Source organism: Phyllostomus discolor, chromosome 8 (genome assembly GCF_004126475.2).
Source record: "Phyllostomus discolor isolate MPI-MPIP mPhyDis1 chromosome 8, mPhyDis1.pri.v3, whole genome shotgun sequence".
Classification (NCBI taxonomy): Eukaryota; Metazoa; Chordata; class Mammalia; order Chiroptera; family Phyllostomidae; genus Phyllostomus; species Phyllostomus discolor.
This window is the reverse complement of record NC_040910.2, coordinates 56,557,745-56,580,852: the sequence shown is the minus strand read 5'-3', so window position 1 is coordinate 56,580,852 and position 23,108 is coordinate 56,557,745. Positions and strand designations below refer to the sequence as shown.

At 45.8% G+C, this 23,108-nt stretch overlaps 1 protein-coding gene and 1 pseudogene across 2 annotated transcripts; both read right to left on the bottom strand.

Annotated features, from left to right (window-relative positions):
* Positions 1-240: 240 nt before the first annotated feature.
* On the bottom strand, positions 241-22,786 carry CD320 (CD320 molecule). Of its 2 annotated transcripts, XM_036032730.1 has the most exons (6): positions 22,584-22,741; positions 18,146-18,271; positions 17,648-17,866; positions 17,190-17,336; positions 16,922-17,057; positions 241-252 (listed from the first exon to the last, which is right to left on the bottom strand). In XM_036032730.1, exons 1-5 carry the CDS (start codon positions 22,696-22,698, stop codon positions 16,942-16,944), a joined length of 723 nt encoding a protein of 240 aa, XP_035888623.1. In that variant the 5' UTR covers positions 22,699-22,741; the 3' UTR covers positions 241-252; positions 16,922-16,941. The 2 variants fall into 2 exon arrangements, with proteins under 2 accessions (XP_035888623.1, XP_028376150.1); XM_028520349.2 differs by lacking the exon at positions 241-252 and having other exon boundaries at positions 16,625-17,057; positions 22,584-22,786.
* LOC114503771 lies at positions 8,457-9,854 on the bottom strand (annotated as a pseudogene).
* Positions 22,787-23,108: the final 322 nt, after the last annotated feature.

Genomic DNA, 23,108 nt, shown 5'->3' with positions numbered 1-23,108 from the left:
AAACACCTATGGGGGTTGAGGTGCCTGGAGAGACTTCCAGCCTCCCAGGAAAGTTCATTGGAGAGACCAACAGGGTCCTAGAACATACACAAACCCACCCACATGGGAATCATCACCAGAAAGGCCCAGTTTGCTTGAGGGAAGCAGCGGAAGGGTCTGAAATCCAACAGAGAGCAAAGCAAGCGCCATTGTTCCCTCTCTGACCCCACCCCCACATACAGCATCACAACCCAGTGGCTGGGTTGACCTGACCTGGTGAACACCTAAGGCTCTGCCCCTTATACATAACAGGCATGACAAGACAAAAAAAATGGCCCCAAGGGAAGAACAGATCAAAGCTCCAGAAAAAAATATAACTAAACGATGAAGAGATAGCCAACCTATCAGATGCACAGTTCAAAGCACTGGTGATCAGGATGCTCACAGAACTGGTTGAATTTGGTGACAAATTAGATGAAAAAATGAAGGCTACGCTAAGTGAAATGAAGGAAAATGCACAGGGAACCAATAGTGATGGGAAGGAAACTGGGACTCAAATCAATGGAGTGGACCAGAAGGAAGAAAGAAACAACCAAACAGAAAAGAATGAAGAAACAAGAATTCAAAAAAATGAGGAGAAGCTTAGGAACCTCCAGGACATCTCTAAACATTCCAAAATCCGAATTATAGGGGTACCAGAAGGGGAAGAGGAAGAGCATCAAGTGGAAAAGTTATTTAAACAAATCATAAAGGAGAACTTCCCTAATCTTGGAAGTCCGACAACCAAGGAGTTAAAAGAGACAGATTCATCCAGGAAATAGACTTCCAGGAAGTCCAGGAAGCTCAGAGAGTCCCAAAGAAGTTAGACCCAAGGAGGAACACACCAAGGCACATCATAATTACATTACCCAAAATTAAAGATAAGGAGAGAATCCTAGAATCAGCAAGAGATAAGGAGACAGTAACCTACAAAGGAGTTCCCATGAGACTATCAGCTGATTTCTCAAAAGAGACCTTGCAGGCAAGAAGGGGCTGGAAAGAAGTATTCCAAGTCATGAAAGGCAAGGACCTACACCCAAGATTGCTCTATCCAGCAAAGCTTTTATTTAGAATGGAAGGGCAGATAAAGTGCTTCTTAGATAAGGTCAAGTTAAAGGAATTCATCATCACCAAGCCCTTATTTTATGAAATGTTAAAGGGATTTATCTAAGAAACAGAAGATAAAAAATGTATATAGTAAAATGACAGCAAACTCACAGTTATTAACAACCACACCAAAAACAAAAACAAAAACAAGCTAAGCAAACAACTAGAACAGGAACAGAACCACAGAAATGGAGATCACATGGAGGGTTAGCAACAGAGGAGTGGGAGGAGGAGAGAGGGGGGAAAGATACAGAGAATAAATAGCATAGATGGTAGGCAGAAAATAGATGGGGTGAAGGCAAGAATAGTATGGGAAATGTAGAAGCTAAAGAACTTATGACACATGGACATGAACTAAAGGGGGGAAATGTGGGTGGGAGAGGGTGTGCAGGGTGGAGAGGAATGAATGGGGGAAAAATGGGACAACTGTAATAGCATAATCAATAAAATCTATTTTTATAAAAAGCCCATTGAGAGAGAGGCTCAAGACCTTTCTTCTCTGAGACTGGTCAGCCTTTTCTCCCCCAGCAGGTCATGTCTTGGTAGACTTATTCTCATCTGTGGTGGCAGGGAGAGCTCTGCTGGACAAAGCTCCCCCACATCAGATAAGAGTTGAAGTCATGCTGTGATTTTCCTAGTACTTCTTTATCTGTCAATCAACAATTCTCTATCTGCATTCCCTCCCAGGAACACAATGGCTCACATACCATCTCCACCTCTAACAGACCCCCTTAGGGCACAAAGGTTGAATTGCTTGTCGACCTCCAGGAGTCAGGTGGTCATGAATTCCAGTTCCTAGAATAAGTTTTCCGTATGTATTAATCACTTAAGCCTATCAATGATAGCTAAGGCTAAAATTTTTTAACACTTGACTTCCCCTATCAATGTTACATTTGTGCAAACCCACAGGATGTCCAACAACAAGAGTGAGCCAGTGAAATCTATGGACTCTGGGTGACTGATGTGTCTGTGTAGGTTCATCAATTGCTTGGAGGCTGTGCACACAGTTGGGGCTGGGGAAACATTGGGACTCTGTACGTTCTACTAAATTTGCTGGGAACCTAAAATTGCTCTGGAAAATAAAATCTATTTAACATTTTAAAAAGAGAGCTTCTCTAGTAATCAAGAAAATGCCCACTGATATAGTCACAAAATTTATATTCTAACCATGAGATTGGGAAAAAATTTAAGTTTAATAATATCAAAAGTTAATGAGATTGTGGGGAAAATGGTATTCTCCTGGGGGCATGGATACAAGTTGTTTTGGAAGACACTAGACACTAAGGGGAAAAAAAGAAAAAACATGCTGACCCCACACACCAGCACAGCCTGAGGATGCAGAGGCATGACTTAGTGGCAAAAAAGGGTAAATTAGCCAAATTAGCCAAAAAATCAATAATATGGAAATGTACTAATAAAATGCACATGTTTCAATACTACATATACTATGAATAACAGTCATATTATCAACATGAATAGATAACAAAAACATTGTTAAGTAAAAAATTTTTTAATGAGATGGAAAGAATGGGGGAATATACCAATTCTTAAAGGACAAAACCTAGAGGATTTAATGATCAAGTTTTATCAGCATCTCAAGTAGTGGATAATTCCCATCTTATTCAGGTTGACTCCAAGAATAGAAAAAAAAAGGGGTGGGGAACAAAAGAGGGAGAACACACAACTTCTTTGAAGAGGATAGATAGTATATAACCTACAAACCAAAACCAGATAGGGCTACAACATGGATGAGCCTGGAAAGAAGCCAGACACACACAAGGCCACACAGTGTAGGACTCTGTTTATAGGAAATGTCCGGAACAGGAAAGTCCACAGGCAGGAACCTGGTTAAGGGCTACCAGGGCTGGAGGAGGTGGAGGAGGCCGGTAATGAGAACAATGCTTAATGAGTCCGGGGGGGTTTCCTTTAGGGGTAAGGAAATGTTTTGGAATGAGAATGCGGTGGTAGTTGCATAGCACTGTGAATGTACTAAATGGCACTGAATTGTTCCCTTTCAAATGGTTCATTTCATTATGTAAATTTCACCTCAATGAAAACAAAACCTGTTAATGAACATGGAGCTAGATAGGAAAATACAGACCAATTTGCAAAAATTTCCATGGAAGCAAAAGTCCCAAATCTTGCAACACGCAGGGATTCTGTCATGACCAAGCATGACGTGGCCAGAAAAGCACAGAGGAATCAACCTCAGAAAATCAGGGCAATCTATGACTGTGTGTTGATGAGTTTGCTGCTGACACAGGCACTTGTTCTTACTGCAATAGCATGTGTGTGTTTTACGCAGTCAGACCTGGGAGGGGCTCATATACACACAGCAGGTGCAGCCACTGAGAACCCTGGCAGTGTGCAAGCAGAGCATTCACCACGCAGGAAGGAGCTCTGGAAAACACTAGCACATTTCTCACACGTGTAAAGAAATGAAGACAGGAATAGAAATTCACCTTTACAAACAGATTCAGCCCAGAACAATACACATGCCATAGTTGCCCATTTAAAGTGTACAAGTCAATGGTTTTTAGTATATTCACAGATAAGTACAACGGTCACCATGATCAACGTTAGAGCATTTCCATCACCACAAAGAGAAACCCACTATTCCCTTTAGCTATTACCTCGTATCCTGCTACTTCCCCAGGACCTAAGCAACCACTAATCTTTTTCTTTCCATAAATGTACATTCTGGACATTTTGTACACATGAAATCATATAGTACTGATCTTTGCTTCTTTCATTTAGCATAATGTTTTCAAGTCTTGCCCACATTGTAGCAGGTGTCAGATCATCTCTCCTTTTTATGGCTGATTAATATTTTACTGTATGGATGGACCATATTTTGTGTATTCAATCATCCCATTGAGGGACCTTCAGGTTGGTTCTACCCTTTGGCCATTACAATTGCGCTGCCCTGAACATTTGTGTGCAACAAATATATATATTTTGTAAGATTTTATTTCTGTATTTTTAGAGAGAGGGGAAGGGAGGAAGAAAGAGAGAGAAATATCAATGAGCAAGAGAAACATTGATTGGTTGGTTACCTTTCACATGCCCCCAACTGGAGACCTGGCCTGCAACCCAGGTGTGTTGTGCCCTGACTGGGAATCAAACCAGGGACCTTTCAGTTTGTGGGAAGACGACCAACCCACTAAGCCACACCAGCCTAGGCACAACAAATATATTTTGAAGAAATAAAGAATCTTTCATAGCCCAAAGAACTGCATAAAAGTGGAAATTCCTTACTGTTGCAAAACAGAAAGAAAGTATAAGAAAGTCCCTTTTTTCCAAGTTTTTAAAAATTTATATGCTGCTTTATTTCTGTAAGGATACACTGAAACATCAGAGGATACTAGCTAATGAAAAAACATAGAAATGGGGCATTGACTTCTCTAACCCTGGCCACAAGACTGTTAATATGTATTGTCATTACAAATTCACTTTAAGATTGTTTCATTCTACCATGTAAATAAGAAAGGGGCTAGAAATCAGTAAGTGATCCTGCCTCTCAGTAAGTACTACCTGGACATCTGTTTGTGAGGATGATAACCACCCCGCTCCCCCAGGTGCAGCTAAACTCTTGAGGACCAGTCCTAGCAACCACAAGAGAAGGGGTGCTGGTGGGCCTCTTTAACACAGGGACAAAGAGCAGACAACTATAACAGGAGTGTCCAACCCATGCAGGCCACATGCAGCCCAGGATGGCTGTGAATGCGTGCCAACACAAAATCATAAATTTACTTAAAACATTATGAGTATTTCTTTTTGTGATTACATGTCACAATGCCATGGAAAATAAAAATATGTATGTTCACGGTATTTGTACACGTGTGGCTTCAGTTTTACGGTAGTGTGCGGCTTCCAGTGTGTTATCATCCAAGTGCAGGCAGTAGAAATGACACCATCAGATGCTACATGTGCTCGTGGTGACTTAGCGAGGCAGCAATTATCAATATTTCAACCTGCCATTGCAACATTAGGCATTTAATGTTATTTAGAAGTCAGGTAAACATTCTTATTTGATTATTAAAGGTATTTCCACACCTCAGCAGCATCTCACACACTGTCCACCACACCTTACTATCAGTGGTCTGCCTCGCCCTGCATCGGGAGCCGAGAGGGCTGTGGAAGGGCCCAAACCTTGTGATTTTCCTGTCAATTAATTTTCATAATAAAAGTAAATAAAGCCCCTTACCTATTATTGTTTTTTTTTTTTAATTCCAGCATGGTTTCTACAGTATCTCAAAAGAAAAAAAGAACTCCAAAAAAGAAAAATTACAGATGAAAGAAGATTGTTCGATGAAAAGTGGACAGATGAGCACTTTTTTGTCAAGGCAAATAGTAAAGAGGTCTGCTTAATTTGTAGGGAATTTGTGCAAGTTTTCAAAGACCATGATTTGAAAAGCATTATATGCAAAATTGTGCTGCCAAATTCACTGTGTGTAAAGGATCGTGTTGTAAGGACAAAATAGCAGAACTGAAAAAAGTCTGTCTTCTCAACAAAAATTTTTTCAAAAAGTTACAGCTCAGGTAGATTCCACTGTAAAAGCTAGTTATATGGTAGCATATTTAATAGCAAAAAACCCCAAAACCATTTACTGATGGTGAGTCTATTAAGCAATGTATAGAAAGTGTGGCAGATATCATTTGCTCTGAGAAGGGGGATATTTCTAAAGTCAGTTTGTCTCACAAGACTATAGCCAGGTGAACTGAAGAAATTGGAAAATCTATCGAAAGAAGTTTGGAGAGTAAAGCTGCTGATTTTAAATTTTATGCTTTGGTGATGGTTAGCACTGATGCTACAGATACAGCTCAACTTGACATTTTTATTAGAAGTACTGATGATGACTATAATGTCACTGAAGAAATGGCTTCTTTAGTGCCATTAAAAGACACAACTGAATCAAGAGATTTATATGAATCAGTAAAAAGTATACTGAAGCAATTTTCTGTGTCTATTGTCAGCATACCTGGTACAGTTACTGATGGTACCCAGCAATGGTAGGGAAAAGAGAGAGACTTGTAAAAGTAACAGAAGACGGTGCAATTGCCACCCAAAACTCATGTTTGATGAAGTATCATTGCATAGTATACCAAGAGAATTTATGCACAAAATCTTTAAAATGGATAACATCATGCAAATCATCATCAAGACTGTGAATTTCATAAGAGCCAGAGAATTGAATCATCACCAGTTTCAGGAATTCCTTAAAAATACTGATGCTAACTATGGCATCATCATTTATTTTTCAGAAGATGGCTAAGGCAAGGCCAAATGTTGAAAAGATTCTATGATTTGCAGCATGTTATCAAGTCACTTATGGTATCAACAAACAAATTTGTGCTGGGATTGACAATGAAAACTGGCTCATAGATTTAGCATTTTAGTGGATTTAACTGCTCATTTAAATGAGTTAAACATGCATCTTCATGGTGAAAACCAACCTATCAATACCATGTTCCAAATGAAACTGAAAGTATGGCAAACTCAAATTAAGGCAAACAATTCTGTTCAGTTGGACACATTGGCTAAACACAGTCCTGTGAACAGTGAAAAATATGCAGCCTGCCTTTTGATTTGATACAAGAATTTGAAAAGATTTCAAGATTTCCAGGAAAATAATCAGTACTTTGCTACATTTGCAACTCCATTTTCAGTCAACATAAATATGTTACCTGCTAATTTTCAAATGGAATGCACAGAGCTGCAATCTGACATTCAACTTCAAGAAAAATTTTATCATACCTCTTTACTGGACTTTATAGGTCCTGTCTTCCCAGAGACAAATCTCCCTTGCTTCACAATCATGCCTTATTCATGTCATCGCTATTGGGTGGCACCTACATTTGTGAGCAACTATTTTCAAGAATAAAACACGTTAAGAGTAAAATTAGAACCAAAATATCTAGTGAGTGAGCACCTTGAGAACTCACTGAGAACTGCGACTACTTCTATCAAACCAAATACTGATGCGCTATTTTCTCAAATACAATGTCAAACATCCCACTAGTTTGATGTTGCTTTCTTTTACGTTTATAATTTTTTTTTAATGTTTTAAAAATCAGTGACATTTTATTTCTTAGATATGTACATTTTCTATGTTAGTGATCGCAAAGTTGGGACCTGCTCAACAATTTTAAAAGATTATCAAAAGGGCTACTGCATAATTATGGTTATTATGTGAGGATTTTATTGCTTATCTGTGGTGGTAGATATCACAAAAATTATGCAGACCTTTTTTGGCTCATTAGCATTTGTTAGTATTTATGTATTTAACATGTAGCCCAAGACAACTGTTCTTCTTCCAGTGTGGCTCAGAGATGCCAAAAGGTTGGATACTCCTGAACTACAATGTTTGTTACAAGGGATTCAACAGGCCACATCTACGCTATTCACAGCCCTGGTGCCTGCTCAGCTATCTCTCCAGAGTTCTATGGTTACTTCTGTGGGATGATGTCAGAACTAGAGGAACCTGTGAGGGGTCTAAAATATTGCCATGCAAGTCTTCACTCATAAACTATGTTGCTATTGATTAAAACAAAATATTGGTAATTAAAAAAAAAAAAACGACAGCTGGGTTAGTTTTGTTAAGCTTCCAGATGCATTCACGGTGACAATATTCATCTGAAACACACTCATTCTCTCAGATCTGCCTGAACTTTCCAAGTCACCTGCGTGTTTTGAGCTTGAAAGTAAGGAGGTTCAGAAAACACAGCTAAATTCAAATGTTAATTTTCTATAAATTCGTTTTACTTGATTGAAAGTGCCAAAGAACAGAAGGGAGGTTTTCATGAGGCAAGTTAGACCATGCATTTTGGTCGGTTCTCCTGTGCACAGAACAGGGTGAGCAGCAAGTTGGAGCAGCCCTGCAATTCTGTGTTGGGTGATGACAATGGGGCCCAGCTAAGTCCCAAAGGGCATCTCAGTGGGTGCTCTATCTCTTAGGCTTCTTGCTTACATCACTAAGCAGCTAACAGTAAATGGTTAGCACTTTTCTGCTCTGTGGTAAACATGCAGTAAAGTCAATCTAAATGTTCAATTTTTAACTGCAACCATCACAAAATTCACTTTGCTGTGAAGTTGCTTTTTGCTAAATCCTAGTATGATCTCTGTGTACCCGTATTTGAGTAATACTGTAAAATGGCAGAAAAGACAGAAGGGCTGTGGCTGGGTAGCTCAGTTCGTTAGAGCGTCATCCTGATATGCTAATGTTAGGGGTTCCATCCCTGGATGGGGTACATTTGGGAGGCAACTGATCAATGTTTCTCTCTCACATTAATGTTTCTCTCTCCCTTTCTCTCCCACACTCTCTAAAGTCAATAAATATATTCTCAGGTGAGGATCAAAAAAAAAAAAAGACAGAAGGAAAAACTTTGAAGAGGTGAAAGGCCACTCTTTCCCTAAGGTTGGTGCAGGGCAGAGGGCGAGGGCACGAAGAACAAGACTCAATCCCATTTTACAGAACAGGAACCCTGTCATTTTACAGCTTTCTGGCCAGTCAGGGCAATAGACTCTGGCCTGATGGAAAACAAAGTGCTTCTTGGCAGGTGCACAGAGCATTTTTTGCAGTGGAAGCAGTAGCTGTGCCAGGATTGTCCTTCATGGGCCACCACACTGGAGCCTTTGCCAACCAGTGATGGGGTTCTTGTACCCAGCACACTGCTTGGTCATAGAGTCTTGTAGCCATCCACACAGTAACACTGGTCTTCCACAGAAGTGACACCTGTGGAAGCCCAACAGCTTCTCAGAGCAGGTGACACATGCAAAGCACTCAATGTGCCAGGGCTGATCCCAGTGATCATGATTCTCCCCAATGTGTTAACCTTTCACCCAGTGCTTGCATTTCACCCAATGCTTGGCAAATCTGGCCTCATGGCAAGTTACACAGAGGAAGTCCTCCCCTTTAGGAAAGAAGCTTCCAGTCTGGGTGACTTGCCTGCAATTGCTGAAGGTAAAGGTGTCTTTGTGCCAGATGGCCTCCCTTGTACTACGTCAGATATCCTGCCACAACCGCTTGAAGCAGCCTTTGCACTCCAGGGAGTCCTCCCACATGGCACACATGTTGCCCAGGATCTTGCTGGACTGAGACACAAAGGTCTCGTGGGGCAAGGGGTGCAGGCACTTAGCACAGCAGGAGCAGGTGTCATACCAGTAGCAGTTCCTACAGTGCACCTGCTTGTAGTCAGCACCAAAGGGCTCATGGCATCCACACAGGTGTTGGCGCGGAACTTGTCAAAGCATTCGAGGCACCAGTAGTGCCCATCCTTCTCCTCTCCTCTTCCCCTGCAGGCTGTCTCTGTGGTGGTGGCTGTCAAACTTGTCAGCCATGGGGCCCACCTTGTACCTGGAAGAGTCTCACGCTGGATGTGTGGATGATGGGATGTGTTGGCAAGGGTTGGATATAGCTGTCAGCAACTTCAGTGTGCTGCCTGGGGATGCTGGCAGTGCAGGGGTATGGGCAGCAGCCGCTGCCTGCACTGACATCAAGGCATGGTGGCGGCAGACCGCCCAGGTATATTTTTTTTTCCAGAAGAAAAATGAACCAGTTCCCAGTTCTGTAAGAATAAAAACTAGCATATTGTTTCAGAATAAACTGCACCTATGCACTGCTGCTATTAAACCAAGTTAGCATAAAACAAAGTCTTATTTAAGCCAGAAGCTTTCAATTCAATAAATCACTTTTTTTCCCCCCAGGCATGTGCCCTGACCAGAATCCAGCTGGCGACCTTTCAGTTTGCAGAAGGACACCCAACCAACTGAGCCACACCAGCCAGGTCTCAATAAATTGCTTCTTTAAAAAGAGATTTTCTTTAAAAAAAAAAAAAAAGATGGGAAGATTTTCTTATTGCAGAAAGACACTTTAAAACCTAAGACAGTGCATGGCCATCTTTGCTCAAAACCTAAAGGTACCCAGCTTCCTACGTACCCTGTGTCCACCCCCATCTCTGACATCCGATCTCATAGCCACCCCCGCCCCACTCCCTCCAGACTCCCTAGTTCTGGATCATATTTCTGCCTCAGGGCCTTAGTAGTTGCTGTTCCCTCCTCCCAGAATGTTTTTTCACCTGCATACCTGTACAGCTCACCCACCTCCCTTCCTTCAGGTCTCTACCCAAATGACTCCCTATCTTAAGGGCTCTTTTGACTACTTAATATAAAAAGAGTGACCCATCTCTGATGCAACACAGCATGCTCTTCCCTCCTACCCTGCTCTCAGTCCCCCAAATTTAGCACCACCTGACTCGTTATTAGCCAGGTGTTTGTCCCCTCACCCCTCCACATCATGGGGGGAGAGCCTCTGCTTTCTTCAAGGCACCCATCTCCAGCACATACAGCTTCATGTTTGTTCTCCTCCACAAATTAACCTACAAGTGCACTGCAATTCCAAAGGCCCAGCCTGATCTTCTGTGAAATGTAACAAACCCATGAAAAGATTCCTGTACTCGTATAGGTGGGTGATGCACATTATGAATGTGCTAAATACCACTAAACTGCCATTTTTAAATAGTTGATTTTCTGTTATGTGAATTTCATTTAACAAAGAATACAGTGTAATATTATTGAACACTTATTAGAATAACTAAAATTACAAAGACTGTCCTGACCAGTGTAGTTCAGTTGGTTGGGCTCCATCCCACAAACTAAAAGGTCACTGGTTTGATTCCTGGTCAGGGCACATGCCTGGGTTGCCGATTCAGTCCTTAGTTGGGGCATACACAGGAGAACACGTGGATGTTTCTCTCCCTTCTCCCTCCTTTCCCCTCTCTCTAAAACTAAATAAATAAATAATCTTAAATTAAAAACAAAATCATAAAGTCTGACCCCAGCAGGTGATGGCCGGCTGTGCGAGAACAAGAACATATCGAATGCTGGGAGAGGGCAAGAGCACAGGTGCTTTGGAAAGCATTCTGAAAGTTCTTTAAAATTAAATATACACCTCCTATATGAGGCAACCATTGCACCCCTGGGAAGTCATCCACAAGAAATAAAAGTGTATGAACAGACTCACACATAAATGTTCACAGCAGCTCTATCTGTGATAACCAAAAACTGGGAACAACCCAAACATCCATCAACAGACGAACTGGGTAAATGGACTGTGGGCTAGCTTGTACAAGGGATTACAGCTCAGCAATGAAAATGCGTCACCTTTCAAGGTAGGCAACACTATGGATATGTCTTAAAATAATTGTGTCGGGTAAAAACCACCAGACAAAAAAGGGTATATACTACATGATTCTAGAAATGCAGTAAGTCTGTAGTATCAGATACCAATCAGTGGTTACCTGGGTAAGGGGGGAAAGGGTTATAAAATGGGGAATGAGGAAACTCTGGGGGAAAACCTTGGAAATGTGAGCTCAGTGACAGACGCCACACACAAAAGGCTACATAGTACATGACTCCACTTCTGTGAACTGTCCAGAACTGGCAACTCCACAGAGACGAGACATGGATTAGTGCTTGTGGGGTGGGGGAGGGAGAGGGCAGTGATTGCTGATGTGGACAGGGTTTCCTTTTGGGGAGAAGATGCCTTGGAACTAGATGGAGGTGGGGGTTGTACACACTGAGCATGTTCTAAATGCCAGTGAACTGTACACTTTAAAATGGTTGATGTTGTTATGTGAATTTTCCTTGATAAAAAAGTGGAAAAAATGGCGAGACTTGGACAGGATAAACACATACGCCGCCCCACCCCCGCCCCCCACCATCTTTAACACTACAGTCCCTGGCTAATCCCACCGCAGCCCCTCCGGGCCAGCTTCTCTGACCCACCAGGATTTCACCAGATCATGGCACCTGCACCTGCACCTGCACCTGCCCTGTCTATATCCTCCTCTGAGTGAGCCCCAAACAAGTCTCCCTTTTACACCTGGACCCTCCCTGAAGGTTCCTGGAGGTGACTCACTGGGCTTGCTGCACAGGACAGAATGGGTGGCCGACGGAACGAGCCCTGCTTGAGGGAACAAAGAGCTGACACCTGGTGTCTACACTGTGGGCAGACTCTGTGACTGCACTGGCGTGCAGATGACAAAGCTATAACTGAGAAAGTAAAGCTACCTGCCAACAGATCATCAGCTAGCTCGGTGGAGTGGGAGCCCCCACCCTGGGTCCGCCCCTTTGTGGCAGCTGGTCTGCAAGGAGGGCCCCACACACTGGGCCCCCCATTATTCATACCTTCCACCCCTGCACACATGTCCAGGCTAACCTGGGACTCCACCAAACCAACAGAATGCAGCAGAAGTAATGCTGGCCCAGTTCCTGGAGGGCCTGAGCTTTAGAAGGTCTAGCAGCTTCAGCTCTGCCCTTAGGGGATCCTTGAGTTACGATGGAAGGAAAGTGGCCATTCCATTCAGGTGGCCTCATAGAAAGGCTCTCTGGAGAGGCCACATGGAAAGGGGTAACGCCATCATCCCAGTTGTGCCCTGAAGGCACAGACATGACAGAGACATTCTGGATGATGATGTCAGCTAGCCCAGCCCCCAGAGGACAGCAGCCACCATCAGGTGGAACAAAAGAGCCAGTAGCCACACAAGCATAAGAACAGACACACAGATCAATGGAACAAAATAGAGAGCCCAGAAATACACCCAAACCTCTGTGGTCAATTGACTGAAGATACCAATAAGTGGTGTTGGAAAAACGACAGATAATATGCAAAAAAAATTGAAACTAGACCATTTTCTTACACCATATACAAGAATAAACTCAAAATGGATTAAAGACTTAAATGTAGGACTTGAAATCATAAAACTCCTAAAACAGTAAACTCTCTGACACCGCTCTTAGTAATATTTTTGGGGGGGCTATGTCTCCTCTGGCAATGAAAATAAAAGAAAAAAAATAAACAAATGGGACTAACACCAAACTAAAACATTTCTGCACAGCAAAGAAACCATCAACAAAATGAAAGTCAGTATACTGAATGAGAGAAGATATTCACCTTAATCCAATAAAGGGTTAATGTCCAAAATATATAAAAAACTCATATAACCTAACATCAAAAAATCAAGCAATCTGATTTAAAAATAGGTCCTGGCTAGTATGGCTCAGTGGATTGAGCATGGGCCTATGAACCAAGGGGTTGTCAGTTCAATTCCTAGTCAGGGCACATGCCTGGGTTGTGGGCCAGATCTCCGGTGGCAGGTGTGAGGGAGGCAAGCACATGTTGATGTTTCTCTCCCTCTCTTTCTCCTTCCTCCCCCTCTCAAATAAATAAATAAATAAATAAATAAATAAAGGACAGAGGACCTGAATAGTATTTCTCCAAGGAAAACATACAGATGGCCAATAGACATATGAAAAGATGCTCCATTAATCATCAGGAAAACACAAATTAAAACCACAATGAGATATCACCTCACACCTGTTGGAATGGCTATTATCAGTAAATCAACAAACGACAAGCGCTGGCAAGGTTGTGGGGAAAAGGGAACCCTAGTGCAGCGTCAGTGGGAATGCAGACTGGTGCATCCACTGTGGAAAACACTGTGGAGGGTCCTCAGAAAATAAAAAATAGATCTGCCTTATGATTCAGCAATTCCACTTCTGGTTATTTATCTGGGGAAAACAAAAACACCAATTTAAAAAGATATATGCACTATGTTCACTGCAGCATTGTATACAACAGCCAAGATATGGAAATAACCCAGGTGCCCATCGACAGACGAGTGGATAAAAAGCTGTGGTACATTTACCCAATGGGGTATTACTTGGCCATAAAAAGGAATGAAGCTTTGCCATTTGTGAGAACATGGATGATATTTTGCTCAGTGAAATGTCAGTCAGAAAAAAACAAATAGTGTATGATTTCACCTATATGTGGGACCTTAAAAAAAAACAGAACAAACAAAACAAAAACAAACTCAGAGATAGAACAACCTGAGGGTTGCCAGATGGGAAGGGGGTTTGGAACTATGTGAAAAAAGGGGAAGAGATTAAGAAGTAAAAATTGCAGTTACAAATAATCACAGGGATGTAAGTACAGCATAGGGAAGAGTCAATAATATTGCAGTAACTACGTGTGGTATTAGATGGGTACCAGACTTATGGGGGATCACTTCATAAGTTATATTTATATAAATGTTTGACCACTATTCTGCAAACCTGAAACTAATATTGAATGTCAACTGTTAAGTGAAAAAAATTTTTTCATTGAAAAAATAAAATGATAGTAATATTTTTTAAAAAGGGGAATAGCCACCAGCCAGTCTGGAGAACAATGACAGTATGTTGATGATTGTTAGGGAGCTTCTGGGCATGTGGTGATTGGCTCCTCTGATAACTGAGAACCCATGACACCCCAGAAATATTCAAATCCTAGGTCTCTGCTTAGGTGGTGTATAACACCTGTCCCACTGCAGCTGAACATGCTCAAGCAAAGGAGGAAAACCAAAACACCTAGAAACAAGAAAACCCTGCTCTCTGAGATAACTCCTTCCTATCAGCTGTTAGAAGCCCACCACTGTTCCATCTCTTTGGCAGGACGTCTTGGCCAGCTCAGGGTGCACCCAGAGGGTGCAGAGGGAAGGCCTTGTACCCCAGAAGGTGGGGCACCCCATGCTCCACTGTCAGTCAAGTCCCCCAATCTGGCTGCAGACCACCTCCCAAGCCTCCCTTCCTCTGCCCCACAGATAACTTAGCCCCCCGCACACTGCCCCAGGCCCAGACTCCGAAACCCTCCTCAAACACCTTCCCCCATGGGGAGTGGGGTCCCAAAATCGAACTCTACCACCTCTAGGAAGCCCTCCTGGTGCCCCCACCTGCTCTTTCCCCTCCTATCATCATGTATCAGGGGCCAGCCTCCTGCCAGCCAGGCCTGGAAGCCCCAAGACCCTGCATGGGACACTGGGTGTCCCCCAGTGCTGGGCTGTGTGGGGCCAGCTGATGACAGATATCCAGTCCACCTCCAAGGATGTCAGTGAGGTCACTGCCCCACAAGGAGGCTCCTGGGACCCTGACCAACCCATTCAGTGAGGAGGAGGAAATGGAGGGGCCAAGCAGGGCCTCACCTTCTCACCCAGTGGTCAGGGTATATATGAGTACATTAATTGTATTTTCTGTATTCTTGATGCTCTGGCAGTTGATGTCTCCCTAACCAGGGAGGGACAGTCCATAGGGGTTAGCTAGTTCCTAGAGATAGCAAACAAATCACCCTTCATGTGCAAACCAACCAATCCAGAGCCACTATCCTTGTGCCCTGATCACCTGAGGGGCCAGGTGCCAACTAGGGACAATTGGTGTAAGCCTGGCAATAAGCTTTTTGCTTGCTGAGGCATCCATTTCAAAATACATCCCTCTTTTAATTTTATTTATTGATTTTTAGAGACACAGGGAGGGAGGAAGAGAGGGAGAGAAACATCAACGTATGGTTGACTTCCGAGTGCCCCCCCACTGGGGACCTGGCCTGCAACCCAGGCATGTGCCCTCACTGGGAATCAAACTGGCGACCCTTTGGTTCGCAGGCCAGTACTCAATCTACTGAGCCACACCAGCCAGAGCCATTACTCTTGAACAAACACAATGCTAGTCTAATGATATAGCTACTGGCAAGACAACCAGATAAGGAATCAGGCTGCTCCTACATATAAAAGACTCTCTCAGACAGCACTGGGTGACTAGATAACCCACAACTTGCATAACCTTGCTTCTCCCTTCCCACACCCTAATTCCTGCTCTTATGCTTTAAGTTCACCAGTAGAGAGCCCAGGCAACCCTGGATGATTCACCCTCAATCCTCAGGTCTGTGCATGCGCCTCATGGCAAGTTTAACCATGCCATGTGGTCCAGAGCCTGCCCTGTTAGCTCCAGGACCCATGAGTAATAAGTCTTGTTCCTCGAAGTCCCTGATGGCTGTTGAGGTGCTTCCTGGGATCATACTCAGAACCACCAGGCTGGTACAGCCCTAAGCCTGGCTCTGGTAAGGAAATGCCTGCAGGCAGCAGGAGTAACAAGGACCCGGGTGAGTGTCTCCGGCCCTCCTAGATGACGGTATCCCTCCCAACAGGCTAACACTTACACAACAGATGGTGCCCACACCAAGCCCACTGAAACTGTCCGTACTAGCAACCCACACCCGCTCACCCTGCTGTGCCCACTCCTTCTGGTGGAAACTACAATCTAATATGTCAATGGGCATACTCTGGCCTATGTTCCTCCCCCACCCTCTGCCTGCAAACTGCCTGAGAGCTTCCTTGAGTGGCACCCACTCCTTGTGAGGTTCGACATGCCTTTTCAATGGCAGTCCTCCCTGAGCTGCCTGATGGCCACACTGAGCAGGGAGCCCCCACAAACTCCAGGAAGCAACAGCCAAGCTCTGCTCTCCTTGGAGAGCCTGTGAGTAATGCAGACCCTTCCGCTGCCTCTGCTCAGGGTCCCAGGAAGCAGGGTGGCCAATGAGGCACCCAGGGCTGGGTGCCGCATGCAGAAAAGGCTGCGGCCCAGAGCCCAAGCTGTCCCAGTGGAGACAGAGGCCCTGACGCAGGCAGAGTTACATGAAATAACTTTAATCACCACCCTCGGATAGGGTGGGGCAGCGGCAGTGTCCAAGCAAGGGTCACCCCCACCCTGGAGTGGCCTGGGGACAACCCCTTGGTTCCAGCTGACACATGTTCTCCATCCGGGTCCCCCACATTTGGGGGGTGGATCAGGCACCTGTAATCTCCAGGGTCACCTCTTCAGGAGCTCAGGTCTGCAGTTCTGTGTGCCAGAAGAACGCATGTCCAAGGGTTGGTGTGACATCAGCCGCATGCATGTCCCCACAGCCGCCACACTCAGGGCCCCGACAATGTGACAAGAGCTCATCCTCAGGAGGATGAGGCAGTCCTCTCTAACAGCAGCTTCAGTGGGCTTAGGAGCCCTTTAGCACAGAGCTGGGACAGCACAAACAGGGTAGCAGCCACCAGACCTGCACTGAGCACCACTGTGGGAGACAAACAGATAGGAATGGGTCAGGGCATGGGAGGAGCCCCACCAAGCTCCCAATGCATGGGGACTGGGGTCTGCAGCCTGTCCCCTCCCCAGGGAGTGGGAGTGGGGGTCCTGTTCATCATACCGGCAGCTGTGAGAACCCCATAGGCACTTCGACTTCTGGACTGGACTGAGTCCTGGACCCTGCCAAAGGTGGTATTCCTGAGATAGGTGACACTCTCTGGGGTCACAGGGGTCCCCACAGACATGCTTTCTTGGAGGGTCTCAGTTCCTGCAATAAGTTCAGACATTCATTAGTTTGGGAGGGGATACCCAGGGCACGGGAGTTGGGAGGCTGGAGATGAACAGGCTTTCAGGTGCCTAAGGGGGACCTTGAAACTCATCTTCCATCCCAGACGGGGTGAAGTTGGTGATCACAGATACCAAAAGTGACCTCTCACTGCCCCCTTGGTAATGCAGACAAGAGCAGACGCCCACGTCCACGTTTCCAGCCTGGTCACACACCAGAAAGTGTCAGATGTCCTTATCTAACGACTAGCCCTCCCCACCATTACTGCTGTGATGAAGTCCCTTGGCTTATACCACAGCCAAGCTCGTCACTGGAGTCAACACAGTCTGGGTGGCCATCACACAACCATGTGGGTGGGATGCAGGTGCCGTCCAGCGGGCAGCGGAGCTCCCCTGCCTGGCAGGGCTGGCTGCTGCAGTTGGGGAGGTTCTTGCAGCCATCAATGCTATCACAGGAACAGGGGCTGTCCATGGGTGGTGGGCACTGCTTGTCTTGGCTGCATGGCTTCTCATCTGGAATACAGGGTGAGTCAGGTCCCAAATGCCCCTACAAGTCCCAGGTACTCCCCACACCCCACTCCCTTGCAAACCTCCCCTTTCAAGACCATACTAACTCTACCTCCCTGTAAACCCATCTCCTCTGAAGCCAGAGACCCAGACTTCTCTTCTTACAAGCCCCATCCACCCTCAGGCCCTGCCCTACAGTGCCCTCTGAAAGCTACATCCCTTCCACAAGCACCACCTCCCATGGTCCCACCCTCACAAGTCCCACCCCAAAAAGTGGCCACTCACTGCACTCCTCCTCATCGCTGCCATCGGGGCAGTCCCAGTCACCATCACAATGCCAGGCGAGGGGCATGCAGTAGCCTGTGATGCGGCATTGGAAGTGGGTGGGCAGGCATGAACCTGGGCTGGGACCTGTGAGATGTACACAAGTGAGAGCTGAGAGGCCTGAATCTGGACCCTCTCCAGAAGTTCAGTGGTCACAGGCAAGGTCCCAGGGTGCTGGAACTACACTGGTGATCACCCTTTGCTGAGTACCTAGTAAGTGTGGGGCTTGCGAGTTCAGTCTCACCATGCAGCCTGCTGGGCAGGTTCTACTGCTATTCCCAGTCCACAGAAAACACTACAGAAAAGTAAGGCCAGAGGCAGTAGGACCACTGGTAGACTCAGGCTTTGAACCCACATCTCACTGATCCCAGAGTCATTACCAGGCTCCAAATGGCCACAGGGTCTCCCCAGGAGTCTCTCCTAGCTTCATGGTTAAACAGACTTGGGAGGTGCCTTCTCTTAACCTGTCCAGGATCAGGCCCATGGTCAGGGTCAGCAGGGACCATTACATTCCACCTACTTAACAAAGGGGAACTGAGGCCCTGGGTAAAGGACCTGCTTTACCACGCCCTCTTCCAACCATGTTTTTTGACAAGGTCTGAACATGGAAAGAGGGCATTCAAGGAATCCATCTTCCTGGAAGAGAGCGTGGCATACAAAGGGGGGCGGTAATTTTTCTGGGGATTGCTTTTAATAATTTCCTTGCTAATATTGATCATGGTCTTACTTTGTACCCTGATTCCCATAAGAACAGGCCATGAGAAGAAAAAGTCTCGAAGAGAGTCAATGATTAACTTTGAGGGAAATTCTGAAGGGACAACTAGTTCTCCCTAGACTATTGAATCCTGCTCAAATTGTTCTAAACAAGGTGTTCATAAACCTGAGTAAGAAACTATCCCCGATTGTTCCCATAAAAGAATTCATGAATCAGTTACAATAGGTTGAATTATTGGCGGACTTTCCCACGCCTGTTCCTTACCCATAGATACAAAGAGTCTTTCAAGAAAACAAGAAAAAACTATATAGACCCCTACCCACAGCCCAAAGATACCCCTGGCTAGCATATTAGATTATGGGCAAATTATGGTATCCCTCAAAAGGAGCTAATAGTCTCCAGAGGGTTCCAGATCTCCCATTGTCTTATACAGGAGCATATAATGAGGGTGGCATTAGAATGGTCAATAAGGATGAAGTCCAAGTGCCTTATAATAGTCTAAATTTCATGGAAAGGCTAGCTTGAAGCAGACCTCCCTGTTTATTAACTAAGGAACAAAAAAGGGTTTACTGTAGCTGAATTTCCTGTTTATCTCTCTTTACACATTTGTTTTGGTGATTAAAAGGTGGTGGGATTGTCAGACATCTGTATTTCAGGTTTATTAATTCGCATAATTCCAATGAAGTTGTATAAAATAATTTCTTGACCAGAGAATAAAATCCCCTCTAATGAAACAGCCCCTGAATGTCTAAAAGTTGTTGGAGTAACACCCCCGCCTTTACCTTGAATAGGAATATATATCAAGTAGAATTAGACAGGCAAAGAAATAAGAAAAGCTGGTTAACTATTATAAATTAAACATGTAGAAACAGTTACCAGGGAGTCAGAGTCCATGGTACATAGAGAAATATTTTAGACAGAAAGGGTAAATAGGTAAGTTAAACATCACAAAGGCCTTATAATAAATTTGCTATAACCTCTATTTAATTTAGCATATCCTTTTGCCCCATGACAAATTCTGAGAACTTTAATAAACAATAAGATATTCAAATTCTGTACATACAGCTATTTTTAATTGTCTGATTTATGGCTCTCCTGGTCAAAATAATCTTTGTTTAATATAATTGAATCTATGGGAATTTTTGTATTTTTCCTGGTTACCTTTGTATTGATTTTTTTCTGCTTCACCTAACCGCACATGTCAATCACTGCTCAAAATGAAAGTATAAAAACCTGCTTGTACTTGCAATAAACGGAACAGAGCATCACTGAGCACACGTCCTCTGAGGCGTGTCGTCATCTGTCTCCCATTGCTGATGCCTTACCCACCTTTCAGGAACCCCTGGACCTAGCTGCAGCTGGACCGCAGCACTGCTTCATCACAAAGCTTTGTTGACTGAGCTCCCAAATTCCTCCCAGATCTAACCACTTGTCCTGAATGTGCCACCTCCTCACCAGGTCCCCATCCCTATCTCCATTCAAACACTGGGACCTCTCAGAGTCACATCATTTGTCACCCACGCTCACCTGCCCTCTGCTCAAAGCCACCCCCTAGTCCCCCAACCCTCCCGCAATAAAATCCTACCTCCTCCATGTGACCTGCAAGGCCTAGCCCAGCCCTGAACCCTTCCTGGAACCTCATCTCCCCCCACATTCTCCTCCTCCCCAAGCTTCCTGTCCTGGCTGCCTCCCTGCTTCTCCAAGGGCTGGGCTTGTTCCAGACCAGGCCTTTGTCAGTGCTGTTCCCTGGCCCAGTACACTGTTCTCCCTTGGGTTCCTGCGATTTCCTCCTCACTCTTCAGATCTCAGTCTGTTTCCTGGGAGGGGCCTCATGCCTCTCTCAGAGATCCCTGAGGCTCTGCTTCCCACTTATATATAACAATGGCCCCACTTATATATAACAATGGTCCTTAAACTGGTATGGAATAGACTGGGCACTCAGTGTCCTGGGCACTCAGGACCAAGACCTGTGACTGAAAGCCCAGGGTAGTGCCTGATAATAAATGGACACAGATCACACTGGGATGAGATCTGAGCCTTCTTGGACCCCCCACAGTGAGGCTTGGTCTGTATGCTGATCTGGAGGAGCACAGATGGAGCTGGAACCTGAGCCAGCAGGCAGGAATTTGAGGGACAGAGCAAGGGAGTGAGTTTTCGGCTTCCTCTTGGGTGCAGCAAGACAGGTGGCCAACACCTGGCTTGGCCCCAGCCTAGTCCCACTCCATTTGATACTGGTCTGCTTGCCCCTTTCACTTTAACTCACAGGGGCCTGAACCTCCAAAAACCCCACTCTCCACAGCTGGCCCCTCTGCAGACCCCCAGACCCAGGTGCAGCTATACACCACACAGTCCTTGAGCTCAGTGGAGCCCAAAAGAGCTTTGGACAACCCGGAGCCAGTGTCCTTCCCTGCCCATGAAGGAATGGTGGCCTCGAGGCTTGGCTTGCTTCCCAGGCCTAGCCAGTCTTGGCCTGGATGAGCAATGACCTCTTTCCCTGGCCTACTGGAGTGTGTGTCCCTATGTAAAGTGGGCAGCAGAGTTGATCCCACCTTGTAAATCCGGGGGTACCAGACAGTTGTAGTGACTAATGACCTCCTCTCCCAGCCTGTTTTCTCATCTGTAAATGGGGCAGTTAGGAGTCCTTACCTCAGAATCCTGAGGAGACTGCCTTTGTGTAAAGCATTTGGTACTTAGTTAACATGAGTCCTGCCTTCCTTGAAGGAACATTTAACCTGAAAAGGGCAAGGACTGGCGCACTCGCCCTCTCAGGAGCACACCTGCACCTCTCCTTTCCATCACTTCTTCCCCACAGGTGCCTTACCTTCCCCTCTCTTTCTCTTAAGCTCCAAGGACCCCTCTGGTGTTTCTGTAACTTGTTTGCTGAGCCTACGCAGCCCAGCTGGCTTCCTTCCACTACCTCTGTAATTTTCTAAATAAGCTTTCCCTTATAGTTAAGAAGAAAAGAAAGAAAAGAGAAAGAAGGAATAGAAAGGAAAGAAAAGGAAGGGACTTAGGGGTGGGATAGGGGACCAGATAAGAGGGGAACCCACGGAGGAGCGAGTTAAGTGAGTGAACCAGAACTCACACCTGAAAGTCAGGAGCACACAACGGGGTCACTCAAACCCTCCCAGCTGCCTCTGGGAACCTCAGAGACAGCCACCAACATCACATAGGCCAGGGGCCACAAGAAGGGTGACCTTTCTAAGGGCGAAGGAAATAGTAAGTGCAGATTTGGAAGGAGGTAGGGGGATGGTTGCACAGGAAACAGCCACGTGACCTCGGCTCAGACGCGAGGGTTTGGAAGGTAGGCTGCTGAGGGAGGTACCAGGTACCAGGTGACCGGTCCTGCAGTATTAGAGGTCAGACAACCAGAGCCTACAGCGACCCTTCCAGCCCACGCTGGGCTGAAGGGGTGTGGGCTGAAGGGCGGCTTTAAGGTAACGAAGGGTCACAACAGAGCAAGTGCGGGGTGTGAGCAGGGACAAGCAGGGTAGTTAAAGGCAGGCGGTGGATTCCTCCATTGGTGAAGGCTAGCACAGCCGCCCGGCTATGGAGTCAACAGTCACACGTAGAAGTGTCCAGGTCAGACTAGCTGCGCAGCGAATGGGGAGGTGGTGCCGGCGCGCAGGGATGAAGCGAGGCTCCCGGCAGGGCGGACGCCTGGGCTGCGTGGACCTTACTCACCTAGGGTCTGGGCCGGGAACCGGGTCGGGGCAGCCTCCAGGCCCAGCCCCAAGCCGAGCAGCAGCCGCAGCACCAGGCCCAGAACCACGGTCTGCTCCGGTCTTCGCATTGCCATTTAGCCAATGTGCCTCCCCAGCCCCACGCCAACAGAGCTCAGTCAGGCCGAGTTAATCCCAGCGCCCGCGTGAGTACAGGCTGGGGGCGGGGCCCGGGCCGAGAGGGCCTGGGGGCGGAGCCCGGGCCGTGAGCGCCAGCTGCGAAGCCTACCGTAAATGCCCGAATAGGAGACCCGTGATTTGAGGTTCTTCCGATCTTTTCCCAGTGACACTGACACGGTGTGGTGTAGCGAAAAGATAAGGGGGAGGAATGGAAACGAACTTGTCGGTGTCTGCTCACATTTAACATTCTCTGTGCATCCTGCAGCAAATGTACTGCCTAATTATTTAACACAGCAGCCACTCCCCTCAGGCAAGTCCCACCCCGCCTTCCCACTGCTTCTTTCCTGCACCCTACACACAGTATATA

What these genes read in the sequence shown, in the direction of transcription:
- CD320 (XM_028520349.2), bottom strand. Translation starts at nt 22,698, where the DNA reads ATGGCAATGCGAAGACCGGAGCAGACCGTGGTTCTGGGCCTGGTGCTG. An exon ending in GTTCCCGGCCCAGACCCTAG is followed by an intron (nt 18,272 to 22,583) that starts GTGAGTAAGGTC and finishes TACATCTCACAG; the next exon opens with GTCCCAGCCCAGGTTCATGC. An exon ending in TGGGGTTCTCACAGCTGCCG is followed by an intron (nt 17,058 to 17,189) that starts GTATGATGAACA and finishes TGTCTCCCACAG; the next exon opens with TGGTGCTCAGTGCAGGTCTG.